Source organism: Dendropsophus ebraccatus, chromosome 6 (assembly GCF_027789765.1).
Source record: "Dendropsophus ebraccatus isolate aDenEbr1 chromosome 6, aDenEbr1.pat, whole genome shotgun sequence".
Taxonomy (NCBI): Eukaryota; Metazoa; Chordata; class Amphibia; order Anura; family Hylidae; genus Dendropsophus; species Dendropsophus ebraccatus.
In genome coordinates, this window is record NC_091459.1 from 58,792,075 (window position 1) to 58,805,170 (window position 13,096).

A 13,096-nucleotide genomic window follows, 5' to 3' on the forward strand; every position below is an offset into this window, starting at 1 on the left:
ATCATAAAATTTATTAAAAGGATTATGCCAGCAACGTGCTTCAAGAGCCTCGAAATGTCGCTATCATAATTGTTTTAAAAACTTTTATATCATTACTACATCTTGGACCTGAGCCTGTTTTACCCGCCTTGGAGTGGAGGAGGATATTGTCTTTAATCCCTGTGGGGATTAGTCGGGAGTGGCTGCGGTTCATTCACATGCTATCAGTAAGAGTTGTGCCTTACACCAGCACAACCTACTCAGGTGAGAGTTCTATGTGCTTTCTTTCACCACTTCAGCCCTGCCTGAATTACGCTATAAAGCGCTGTCTTATATTTTGCTTATATGGGAAAAAGGCAGGGCTAACCACCAGTGGGAGATGAGTACAAAGGAGGGGGGCTAACTACCAGGGGAAGATAAGCACATTGTGGGGGGGGGGGGCGAACCTGGAGCATGCTGGAGTCCATCCGAACCCGATCGTTCGGCATTTGATTAGCGGGGGCTGCTGAAGTTGGATAAAGCTCCAAGGTTGTCTGGAAAACATGGATATAGCCAATGACTATATCCATGTTTTCCACATAGCCTTAGAGCTTTGTCCAACTTCAGCAGCCACCGCTAATCAAATGCCGAACGATCGGGTTCAGATGGACTTGAGCATGCTCGAGGTTCGCTCATCTCTAGTGACTACGTTCTGCTCATTTGTCGGACGTACACTGCTTGTGTGCAGGACTCAAAAGCGTGGTCGACCACGCTTTTGAGTCCTGCACAAAAGCAGTGTACGTCCAGCAAATGAGCAGAACGTAGTCACATAATGACTCGTCCTGCTCATTTAAGTCAATGTGCCGTCAGGCTGCACGTCAGCATCCTTTTTTCACTGATTCCTGACGTGTAGCCCGACATGCGGCCAAAAACGAGATGTGAACATATCCTTAGTATAATGAGTACACTTACTAATACTGTACACTGAATAATATTACTATACAGTGCCCAACCCCTTTAGGGTGTTAACTTTGTATTTACATTTAGTCCAATAAGTAACACGCGCTGCTTTAATTTCAACAGGAGTTAGTTGAAACTGTATCGTGTGGTGGAAATCTGCTAATGAACATTGGTCCCACTCATGTTTTCCACATAGCCTATATCCATGTTTTCCACATAGCCTTAGGGCTTTGTCCAACTTCAGCAGCCACTGCTAATCAAATGCCGAACGATCAGGTTCAGATGGACTCGAGCATGCACTCGAGGTCTGCTCATCTCTAATGGCTATACAAAGGGGCTAACTAGCGCAGGAAATTGCTAAATTGGGAGGAGGAGGGGGGGAGGTAACTACCAGTGGAGGGAATATCTACAGGGAGGGAGTGCCCACATGGGGTATAATTTATATTAGTTTGCTTACTACTGGGTGGTGGTGGGGAGTTACAGGGGGAAGTCTACTTACCCGGGACACTGCCTATGGGGGAAATAGCTACATTGCAGGGGAGGGGGCTACCTACTAGGGAGGCCTAATTACTATGCAGATGCACAGGACTAACCACTATATGAGGGCACAGATGGGGCAATATAGATATAAAAAATGATTATAGTGCATGAGGAGCCTAAAATGTATGTGTATGATGCCATTACTTGGGCAGTGCATGTGTATGGCGCTATTACTTGGGCTGTGTGTGTGTGTATATGGTGCTATTACTTGGGCTGTGTGTGTGTGTATATGGTGCTATTACTTGGGCAGTGTGTGTGTGTGTATATGGTGCTATTACTTGGGCAGTGTGTGTGTGTATATGGTGCTATTACTTGGGCAGTGTGTGTGTGTATATGGTGCTATTACTTGGGCAGTGTGTGTGTACGGCGCTATTACTTGGGCAGGGTGTGTGTATATGGTGCTATTACTTGGGCAGTGTGTGTGTACGGCGCTATTACTTGGGCAGGGTGTGTGTGTATGCGCTATTACTTGGGCAGGGTGTGTGTATGGCGCTATTACTTGGGCAGGGTGTGTGTGTATGGCGCTATTACTTGGGCAGGGTGTGTGTGCGTATGGCGCTATTACTTGGGCAGGGTGTGTGTGTGTGTGTGTGTGTGTATGGCGCTATTACTTGGGCAGGGTGTGTGTGTGTATGGCGCTATTACTTGGGCAGGGTGTGTGTGTACGGCGCTATTACTTGGGCAGGGTGTGTGTGTATGGCGCTATTACTTGGGCAGGGTGTGTGTGTGCGCTATTACTTGGGCAGTGTGTGTGTATGCGCTATTACTTGGGCAGGGTGTATGTGTGTATGGCGCTATTACTTGGGCAGGGTGTGTGTGTGTATGGCGCTATTACTTGGGCCGGGTGTGTGTGTATGCGCTATTACTTGGGCAGGGTGTGTGTGTATGCGCTATTACTTGGGCAGGGTGTGTGTGTGTGTGTATGGCGCTATTACTTGGGCAGGGTGTGTGTGTGTATGGCGCTATTACTTGGGCAGGGTGTGTGTGTACGGCGCTATTACTTGGGCAGGGTGTGTGTGTATGGCGCTATTACTTGGGCAGGGTGTGTGTGTGCGCTATTACTTGGGCAGTGTGTGTGTATGCGCTATTACTTGGGCAGGGTGTATGTGTGTATGGCGCTATTACTTGGGCAGGGTGTGTGTGTGTATGGCGCTATTACTTGGGCCGGGTGTGTGTGTATGCGCTATTACTTGGGCAGGGTGTGTGTGTATGCGCTATTACTTGGGCAGGGTGTGTGTGTGTATGGCGCTATTACGTTGGCAGGGTGTGTGTGTGTGTATGGCGCTATTACTTGGGCAGGGTGTGTGTGTGTATGGCGCTATTACTTGGGCAGGGTGTGTGTGTGTATGCGCTATTACTTGGGCAGGGTGTGTGTGTATGCGCTATTACTTGGGCAGGGTGTGTGTGTATGGCGCTATTACGTGGGCTGTGTGTGTGTGTATGGCGCTATTACGTGGGCTGTGTGTGTGTGTGTATGGCGCTATTACTTGGGCAGGGTGTGTGTGTGTATGGTGCTATTACTTGGGCAGGGTGTATGTGTGTATGGCGCTATTACTTGGGCAGGGTGTGTGTGTGTATGGCGCTATTACTTGGGCAGGGTGTGTGTGTGTATGGCGCTATTACTTGGGCAGGGTGTGTGTGTATGGCGCTATTACTTGGGCAGGGTGTGTGTGTGTATGGCGCTATTAGTTGGGCAGTCATCTCCTGCGCTGAACTGTAAAGCCTTTCAGGATCAGTACTGTGTATAGATGCAGCCTGTTATGACATATACTATCATAGAACAGACATCACGAGGTGAGGAAGCTTCCTCATCCCTCAGCCGGCTGTCACGTGACTGGGCGTCCGGGAGGACAGGAAGAAACCGCACAACACCCATGAGAGGAGGAAACGCACAGCACCCGGGAAGACAGGAAGAAACCGCACAGCACCGGTGAGAGGAGGAAGAAACCGCACAGCACCGGTGAGGAGAGAAAGAAACCGCACGGATTGGTGAAAAGAGCCGGTGACACGGCGGGCGCTGAGGATCATGCTCCCCCTGCTGGCCGCCCTGCTTCTGCTCCCAGCACAGTTCGGGGCCGCTCGGGTCACCTATGAGCCCACCTGGGAGTCCCTGGATGCCCGGCCCATCCCTGACTGGTTCGACGACGTAAAATTCGGTATCTTCATCCACTGGGGGGTCTTCTCCGTCCCCAGCTTCGGCAGCGAGTGGTTCTGGTGAGCCGGAAATTCAGGGGTCTATGGAATTATATCAGTGTGGCTTCTAGTGTGTGCAGTGATCTGTATGCAGTGATTGGAGTGTGTACCTGCTGTAGTGTGCAGTGATCTGTATGCAGTGATTGGAGTGTGTACCTGCTGGTGTGTGCAGTGATATTTGTGCAGTGATTGGAGTGTGTACCTGCTGTAGTGTGCAGTGATCTGTGTGCGCTTGCTGTAGTATGCAGTGATCTGTGTGCACCTGCTGTAGTGTGTAGTGATCTGTGTGCACCTGCTGTAGTGTGCAGTGATCTGTGTGCACCTGCTGTAGTGTGCAGTGATCTGTGTGCACCTGCTGTAGTGTGTAGTGATCTGTGTGCACCTGCTGTAGTGTGCAGTGATCTGTGTGCACCTGCTGTAGTGTGCAGTGATCTGTGTGCACCTGCTGTAGTGTGCAGTGATCTGTGTGCACCTGCTGGAGTGTGTAGTGATCTGTGTGCACCTGCTGGAGTGTGTAGTGATCTGTGTGCACCTGCTGTAGTGTGCAGTGATCTGTGTGCACCTGCTGTAGTGTGCAGTGATATGTGAGCTGTGTGCTCCTGCTGTCAGATTTGGGGAGATTTGGGCATTGTCCTATCCTCATTGTTGCTCACAGTAACCGATCCGACCCTCTATTTTACCATTATATGAGAAATGAAGTGTGAGCTCTGATTGGTTGCTTAGTATAAATCAGCCCCATGCTTCTGTGTCTAGATCCTGAAACAAATTCCATACTTACCATTAAACACTGGGGGAATTTATTATTTCCTGCCAAGTACAGAAGGGCAGTAAAGTCTTTGGAGCGCCCCTTAAAGGAATATTCCCTCAAAATCTCTTTTACATCACTGACTAGTACACCCATAGCTCCATATATTGCTCAAAACAAGCATGGGATATTTCTCCCAACTCACCCCCTCTCTATGCAAAAATGAGCTAAACAAGTCCACAGTCCACACTTCCTGGCCCCTTCTTCAAGATCACCTGTCCTCCTTCTCTTCAATGGGCTGGGTTGGTGATTATAACCCTGCCCACTGAAGAGAGGGCCGTGCATCTAGCTCTGTGCTCAGATTTCATTATATATCCCATTACTGGCTTCTCTCCGGTCCCATCCTGATGTACCCCTTAAAATCCCCCCCCCCATCGGGCAGCCTCCTGGGCCTGGATACATCAGTGCTGCTGCGCACTGCAGAGCACTGCTGTAGCCCCCTCTTGTCGCCGTTCCCACACTACACTGGCCCCTTTTGCCGCCAACTTCCTTCCATGCTGAGGGGGGCGCTGGTATGCGGGGACACGGCTGTATTAACAGCTGCTGCTGCCCTAGGCACTAAACCTTAAGACGCCCCATCTTCACCCACCAATTAGCATCAAGATTGTTAAATTGGTAGGTAATAGCTCCAAGCGTCACATTTAACACCGCCACACCAGACTCGAACAATGTCGCCATACTGTGACTGGATAACACCGCCATACCAGATCTGACCAATAACACCATAGCCCCCCACCCCCCTCAAAAGGACACCAGATTTACTGGCAAGTTTGAACAGGAGGTGGGAGACTACAAAAATAAAAAAAAAGTTGTTTTCTTCCTTCTGCTCTGTTGTTGCGCCCCTAAAAGGTGCTGCCCTAGGCACTGGACCAGGGGTGTCTAGTTGTAAATACGGCTCTGTGCGGGGACGGCGGCAAGAGGTGGCACCAGCAGTGTTTTGCACAAAGTTGTGACCAAGTAAAGCCTGAACATTGTGTGCACATAGCCTTATCCTGCTCTCCACCAAGTGACCGTCAGGGGTATTGGGCAAGTTGGGTTTCTGTGGACCCAAGCCTGGCTGGCCTTTATTTTTTTCTTTTCATCATTCAGCAGTCACCCCTCACCCCCCACCATGCTTAGCAGCGAACCATAACAGATTTTTTTAAGCCAAAGCCAGGAATGGATTTGAGAAGAAGAGAAATCTCAGTCTTTCCTTTATGACCTGTTCCCTGTTTAAAGTCTGCTCCTGGCTTTGGCTTCAAAGATCTGTCAGATAAATCTGTCTGTGTAAATGCACCATAAATCAAGGATCAACTACATACAAACGATTTTTCAATTGATGCCTGCAATTACACAGAACGATTATCGTTTAAATTCGAACGATTTAACGACTTTTTTCGCAATAATCGTCCCATGTAATAGGGCCCTTACATTAAGAGCCTGACTCTGAGAAATGCCCAGAAAGTATACGTATGGTTAGTAAATCTGAAGAGTCCTCAGAATTAAAAGGAAACAGGTTTTACCTTCACTTTACTTTTTGAGCCTTCAGTCAAAAATGTCTGAAATGTCTTTTACTGTTCCTATGGCTGTTCCTATTCGCTCTATTATAGGCAGCAAAAAAATGTCTGTCTGGTCACATTACACTGAAGAGAACATTTACCTCTGTCTTTTCTGTTTCCAGCCTCTTCCTCCTAATGAGCTGCAAAACAGGATTCCTATTTATTTAATATCTATCTATCTATCTATCTATCTATCTATCTATCTATCTATCTATCCACACACACACACACACACAATATTTCCCGAAAATAAGACTGTCTTATATTAATTTTTGCTCCCGAAGATGCCCTAGGTCTTATTTTTAGGGGATGTCTTATCTAAACCATGAAGAATTTCGCATCACATGCACAGCAGGAACAGTGTACAGTATGTCGGCTTGCAGCCACCAGGGGGGGGCTCACCACAGCAAACTCATAGGGTATGTAATTTAGACGGAAAGTCCGTTGCGTAATCTGTCCCTTGCACCTGCTAGCGGATAGCAGGCGAGACATCATAAAGTGATGGATTTGCAAATATGTATATTGTTCAGAATGTGGTATCTCTGACCTGTCTACAAGCTTATCAAACGGGAGGAGGGTGCGGGTGAGAGGGTCAACAATGTCCGCGAATTGAAAAAGTTTTTTTAGTGCCCCAAAGTCGGACGGTTTGGGACTGCAGGCCTGGAGAAAAGTCTGGAAAGAGGAGAAAGGAGTTAAGAGGAGAGGCAGTAGAGAATAGCTAACATTTTTGAGAGCAAGATGACCAAATAAGCATAGTAAAGCAAATTGGGCTTAGTAATTGCAATTGAGAAGACGAAGGGGGAGACGTATGCCACAGGAAAGAGTTGGGATGAAACGGAGCTAGCCATATTTTTTAAATTTCTACCCATTTCTTATATGCCAGGTACTTAGACCAAGCAAGGATTTGTCGTAAATGAGTTGCCCAGTAATAATGCAGAAGATTAGGCACTGCCAGGCCGCCTTGAGATTTACTGCACATCATTACAGATGCAGGGATGCGGTGTTGCCTAGAGGCCCATAAAAACTTAAAAATGTCCTTTTGTAGGGCTTTTAATTCAGAGAGGGGTACACGTACCTGTCAGATGTTTTTATCACATACAGAAATATATTGAAATCATATTATGAGTAACAAAAGCTTATATTGACAGAATGAGTTAATGCAGCAAGTCAATATTTGCAGTGTTGACCCTTCTTCTTCAGGACCTCTGCAATTCTCCCTGGCATGCTCTCAATCAGCTTCTGGACCAAATCCTGACTGATAGCAGTCCATTCTTGCACAATCAATGCTTGCATTTTGTCAGAATTTGTTGGTTTTTGTTTGTCCACCCTCTTGATGAGTTCACAATTTAGTTATCACCTTTGCTTTATGGCAAGGTGCTCCATCATGCTGGAAAAGGCATTGTTGATCGCCAAACTGCTCTTGGACGGTTGGGAGAAGTTGCTTTTGGAGGACATTCTGGTACCATTCTTTATTCATGGCTGTGTTTTTAGGCAAGAATGTGAGAGAGACGATTCCCTTGGCTGAGAAGCAACCCCACACATGAATGGTTTTAGGATTCTTTACAGTTGGCATGAGACAAGACTGGTGGTAGCGCTCACCTCCTCTTCTCTGAATAAGCTGTTTTCCAGATGTCCCAAACAATCGGAAAGGGGATTCATCAGAGAAAATGACTTTACCCCAGTCCTCAGCAGTCCACTCCCTTTACCTTTTGCAGAATATCAGTCTGTCCCTGGAGAGAAGTGGCTTCTTTGCTGCCCTCCTTAAGACCAGGCCTTGCTCCAAGAGTCTCTGCCTTACAGTGCGTGCAGATGCACTCACGCCTGCCTGCTGCCATTCCTGAGCAAGCTCTGCACTGCTGGTAGCCAGATCCCACAGCTGAAACACTTTTAAGAGACAGTCCTGGCTCTTGCTGGTCTTTCTTGGGCGCCCTGGAGTCTTTTTGGCAACAATGGAACCTCTCTTCTTGAAGTTCTTGATGATGCGATAGATTGTTGACTGAGGTGCAATCTTTCTAGCTGCGATACTCTGCCCTGTTAGGCCATTTTTGTGCAGTGCACAACAGAAGAGAAACAATGATGCCAAGCACCAGCCTCCTTTTAAAGTGTCCAGTGGTGTCATTCTTGCTTAATCATGACAAATTGATCTCCAGCCCTGTCCTCATCAACACCCACACCTGTGTTAATGGAGCAGTCACTAAAACGATGTTAGCTGGTCCTTTTAAGGCAGGGCTGCAATGATGTTAAAATGTGTTTTGGGGGATAAAGTTCATTTTCTAGGCAAATATTGACTTTGCAAGTAATTGCTGTTAAGCTGGTCACTCTTTATAACATTCTGGAGTATATGCAAATTGCCATTTTAAAAACTGAAGCAGTAGACTTTGTAAAAATTAATATTTGTATCATTCTCAAAACTTTTGGCCATGACTGTATAGCATTGCATAGCTCAGGTCATCCAAAGGGCAGAGCAGGGTCGGCGGCAGGAGAGGGAGAGCGGCGCGATCCGGGTCAGGAGGACTGAGGAGAAGGCTGGAGGTGGGGGAGTCAGGAGGAGATGCAGCCACTACATCTGGCTGCACTGTGAGATGGGGGCAGCAGGAAACTCCCAGGGGAAACAGTGGGGGGTGAAGAGGGGGTCAGCCTTGCTCTGACTGGGAAGGGGGGGAGGGGGCTGTAACCTGCAGATTACCCTACCGCCCAACAAGTGTGTGTTACATGACTACAACCCCCATCATCCCCCTGATAGCTAAAGTGTATTACATAACTACAACCCCCATCACCCCCGATAGCTGAAGTGCATTTCGATTCTTCTGTTTGTTTGTTTTTTATATAATTTATTCAGTATCGAATTGGTATCGAGCATTGGAAAAAAAAAAGTTGGTATTGGTATTAAACTCAAAATTCTGGTATGACATCACTAATTGGGAACTGCTGTGCTGCTCAAAGCCTAGTCCCAGCATTTTTATTGCTTTTTATTAATTGTTTTCTGGTTTATATTGTGATCAAAAAGTGCAATCCTGGCATGTTTTTCTCGTTTGCACTGGTCACTGTCAGAAATGTGCAGTAGCCTGGTGTGAACTGGGCCTGTTTGTACTTTTGTGTGACAAACCCGCTTGCTTTTTAGCTTTCTGGCATTGCAGGAGTTAAACTGATCACTTCTAGACCTGATTATACAGCTGAGTAAGTCTTTTGACTGACTGGTTTCTCTACCTGTATGGAACCTGGAAGATCAGAGTGCCAGTCCAATGGATATCCGGACAGGGCTCTGGGTCATCATAAAAGAAAGCTAAGCCAGTCTCCCAGCGCTGGCTATTAGGGGGAGCTGGGACCGGGTTGTGAAACCTGTCTATTACTGCAATTCCCGTCCTAACTCCCTCTGCTTGCTCAACTTTGTTACCTGACCTCTGGCTTGACTTTTTGACTATCCGATTGTTAACTGATTTTGTACTACGCTGCCCTTTTGGTTCTGACCTTGCTTGTTTGACTATCCTATATTGTGTTAGTTTCTCTGTCTTGTTCTGGGTGCATGTACCTAGTACAGGGAATGTCTTTGTGGTTGTCCACAGCCGGTTGAGGCAGGTAGGGACAGTTGGTGGGTTTAGCATCAGGGCTCACTGTCGTGTCTTGTCCCAGCCTCCCCATCCCTGACAGTCACTATGCCAGAAGGGACTTTGAAATATTTCTAAAAAAAACATCTTATTTACACTTTTAAGTCCCTCTAGTTTATAAGCAATTGTAAGATAAGATATTAGATTAATTATACTGGCCAATGTTATTTTATTGTATAGTATTAAACAGTGAGATCCGTATTCTGCTGCTAGAGTCTGTCTGAGGTAGACTCTGGAAGCAGAAGCAGCTGATAAGTACTGGAAGACTGGAGATTTTTTAAATAGAAGTAATTTACAAATCTTTTTAACTCATCTTTCTGATAGCAGTAGATTTAAAAACAACAACAACAAAAATATATATAAAATATGTATATATTCCATTATACTATCCTTATTATAGAATAATCCTAAAGTCCTGCAGTTTTCAATCTGGCCACCAGGCTTAATGGGGAAGTCTGGGCATAATGTAAAAAATTGGGATGGTGGGAGAGCGTGGACGGGTGGGAGCACAACAATTAAAGGGGTACTCTGGCGGGGGGGGGGGGGGGGGCTATTTTGGGATCTGGCCGTGGAGGAGGTGGCTGAGGGAAAGACGTCCACTCACCTCCCTGCTTCCAGCGGCGGGTCCCGTATCGCGGCGTTCCGGTCCCCGGTGTCTGGCCGCTTCCTGGTGTCTGACGCGGGCTCGAGACGTGACATCAAGCCCGCTCAGCCAGTCAGTGACCGATATGATATGGACGGACTTGATATAGATCCCGCCTCTGTCACTGACTGGCTGAGCGGGCTTGAGACGTCGCGGCTCGGGTCCGCGTCAGACACCAGGAAGCGGCCGGGGACCGGAGCGCCGCAATACGGGACCCACCGCTGGAACCGAGGAGGTGAGTGGACGTTGTTTCCCTCAGCCACCTCCTCCCCGGCCAGATCCCAAAATAGCCCCTCGCCGGAGTACCCCTTTAAAGGATACTTACCCATCACTCTTCCCCCATAAGCTTCTGCTCACAACTCAGCCCCCCTCCCTTGTCTGTGTCATGACGCTTGAAATAAAGCATTGTATTCTAGAGAAGATCCAACAGCATCCACAGGAAATCTTCAATGCTTTATTTTGCAGAACAGCTTACATAAAATACGACGTTTCTACCCCGTCCAGGGTCTTTGTCAAGCTTGGCATAAAGCATGTCACTAAATGCTGTTAAAAACGGCTTAAGCAACATGGCAGATCTCATAATAATATACAAGTAAAACAAAAAAAATAATACAATCAGAAAATTAAAACAGATGAGAAAAAAAGAACATGTACCACTATGTGACTGTAATGGGTAGAAACATATCTAGTCCATACATTCTCTTAAAGAGGTTGGATCCCCTTCCATAAAACCATGTACAGTGGTACCTTGGTTTAAGAGTAACTTGGATTAAGAGCGTTCTGCCAGAAGAGCTTACAGTTTTTCAAAGTTGTAACTTGGTTTAAGAGCATTGCTTTGGTTTAAGAGCTCCCTGTACTGGGTGGGAGAGGGAGTGGGGGAGGGGAATAGTCTGCATAGCGGGGTCAACAGCTCTGTACTCTGACCGAGGAAGTCTCTATCACCTTCCAAATCATGGCAGATCCACTTCAAGGGGTAGTGCGGCATTTAACATTTATTCACTAAATAACACACATTACAAAGTTATACAACTTTGTAATTTGTGTTCTTTAAGTGAATGGCCCCCTTCCCCGTGTCCCCCCCACCCCGGAAGTGTGGTGCTTACTGAATTTCTGTCGACCCTGGCCGCCATCTTGGGTCTACGACGTCATCTTTGGGAGGCCGGCCGGACCGCTCCATTCACTTAAATAACACACCCTGCTCATTCCTCCCTGCAGTTTCTGTCAGCCCTTGTGTTTTCCATGCTATCCATTCCTGCTATAATCTACCTGCACTATACACACTGCTGCTATAATATGCCTGCACTTATACTCAGCTATACACACTTCTGCTATACTGTGCCTGCTTTCACACTCATTCACACTGCTGTATAGAAAAGCTTCTGTCTCTGTCCTCCTGCACAGCTTTGTGATTCTCACTTTCTGATTGATCCATGTTGAACACACACCCCTTCCCTATTGCTATGATGCAACCACACAGACCTCTGACAGCATCCCTGCTTCTCTATTCTAGCCTGTTGTACTACACTACTGCATTATGGGGATCTGCAGCTCTATCATGTATCTACCAACTGCTGCTGTTTTTTCATTCTTATGCACTTACTATACATAATACGCCACATGCTGATTCCTATCCTGTCCAGCAATTTATAATATGACATATCCAGCTTTCTAAATGTTGTTTCATTTGTTTTACATGTTATTCAGAATAAAAACAAAACATTATTTTGGGGTGTGGAACCAATTGTCTAAATTTCAGTGATTTCTAATGAAAATTTGGTTTGAGTGATTTGGATTACAAGCACACTCCCAGAACGAATTATGCTTATAGTCCAAGACAACACTGTAGATTGAATATACTTCTTCTTTATTGTTTAGGTGGTATTGGCAAGGAAGTAAATCTGAGGCTTATGTCAATTTTATGTCAAAGAATTACCCTCCAGACTTCACTTATCAGGATTTCGGGCCACAGTTTACCGCTGAATTCTATGACCCACAACAGTGGGCAAACATTTTAAAGGATTCGGGTGCCAAGTATGTTGTCCTCACCTCCAAGCATCATGAAGGTAAATTTTCAGGGTTTACTGTTTTTCTTCCAGCTTGTTAGCCTATAGCGTGAGGTTGATATAAAACCGTTTAGAGGGGGGATTTATCAAACCCATTGCAGCCAGAGCCTAAAGGGTTACTCCGGCAATTTTTTTTCTTACAATATGACTGCTTGATCTACCCATTTATGTCTACTAGGGCACCCACAAGTAAATTATGAAGAACTTCTAGAGAATGGAAATACTAAATACTAAAAGGGCAGACTAGAGCAGGGGTGGGGAACCTTTTCCATGTCGAGGGCCGGTCGGGCATTAATAAAATCATTCGAGGGCCGCATACCGTGTGCGGCAGTTAGTAGCGTGGGTTTGCAGCACCCAGGGCAAGGCAAAGTATTGTTCCCCTAGTTCCCCTGCTATTGTAGTTAACCCCCCGTGATGCCCCTTGTAGTCTAGTTAACCCCCAAGTCATGTCCCTGGTAGCCTAGTTAACCCCCCCAGTGATGCCTCTGGTAGGCCTAGTTAATTAACCCCCATCAGTCATGTCCCTGGTAGCCTAGTTAACCCCCATCAGGCATGTCCCTGGTGGCCTAGTTAACCCCATCAGGCATGTCCCTGGTAGCCTAGTTAACCCCCATCAGGCATGTCCCAGGTGGCCTAGTTAACCCCCATCAGGCATGTCCCTGGTGGCCTAGTTAACCCCCATCAGGCATATCCCTGGTGGCCTAGTTAACCCCCATCAGGCATGTCCCTGGTGGCCTAGTTAACCCCCATCAGGCATGTCCCTGGTGGCCTAGTTAACCCCCATCAGGCAT

General features: G+C 46.8%; 1 protein-coding gene across 1 annotated transcript in view; it reads left to right on the forward strand.

Moving 5' to 3' along the window:
- Positions 1-3,272: 3,272 nt before the first annotated feature.
- LOC138795659 (plasma alpha-L-fucosidase-like) overlaps positions 3,273-13,096 on the forward strand; it is a 33,990-nt gene continuing 24,166 nt past the window's right edge. Inside the window, exons 1-2 of the mRNA XM_069975034.1 lie at positions 3,273-3,672; positions 12,118-12,305. Of these exons, the coding sequence (XP_069831135.1) occupies positions 3,485-3,672; positions 12,118-12,305 (376 nt within the window). The 5' untranslated portion in view covers positions 3,273-3,484. The remainder of the gene's footprint in view (positions 3,673-12,117; positions 12,306-13,096) is intronic.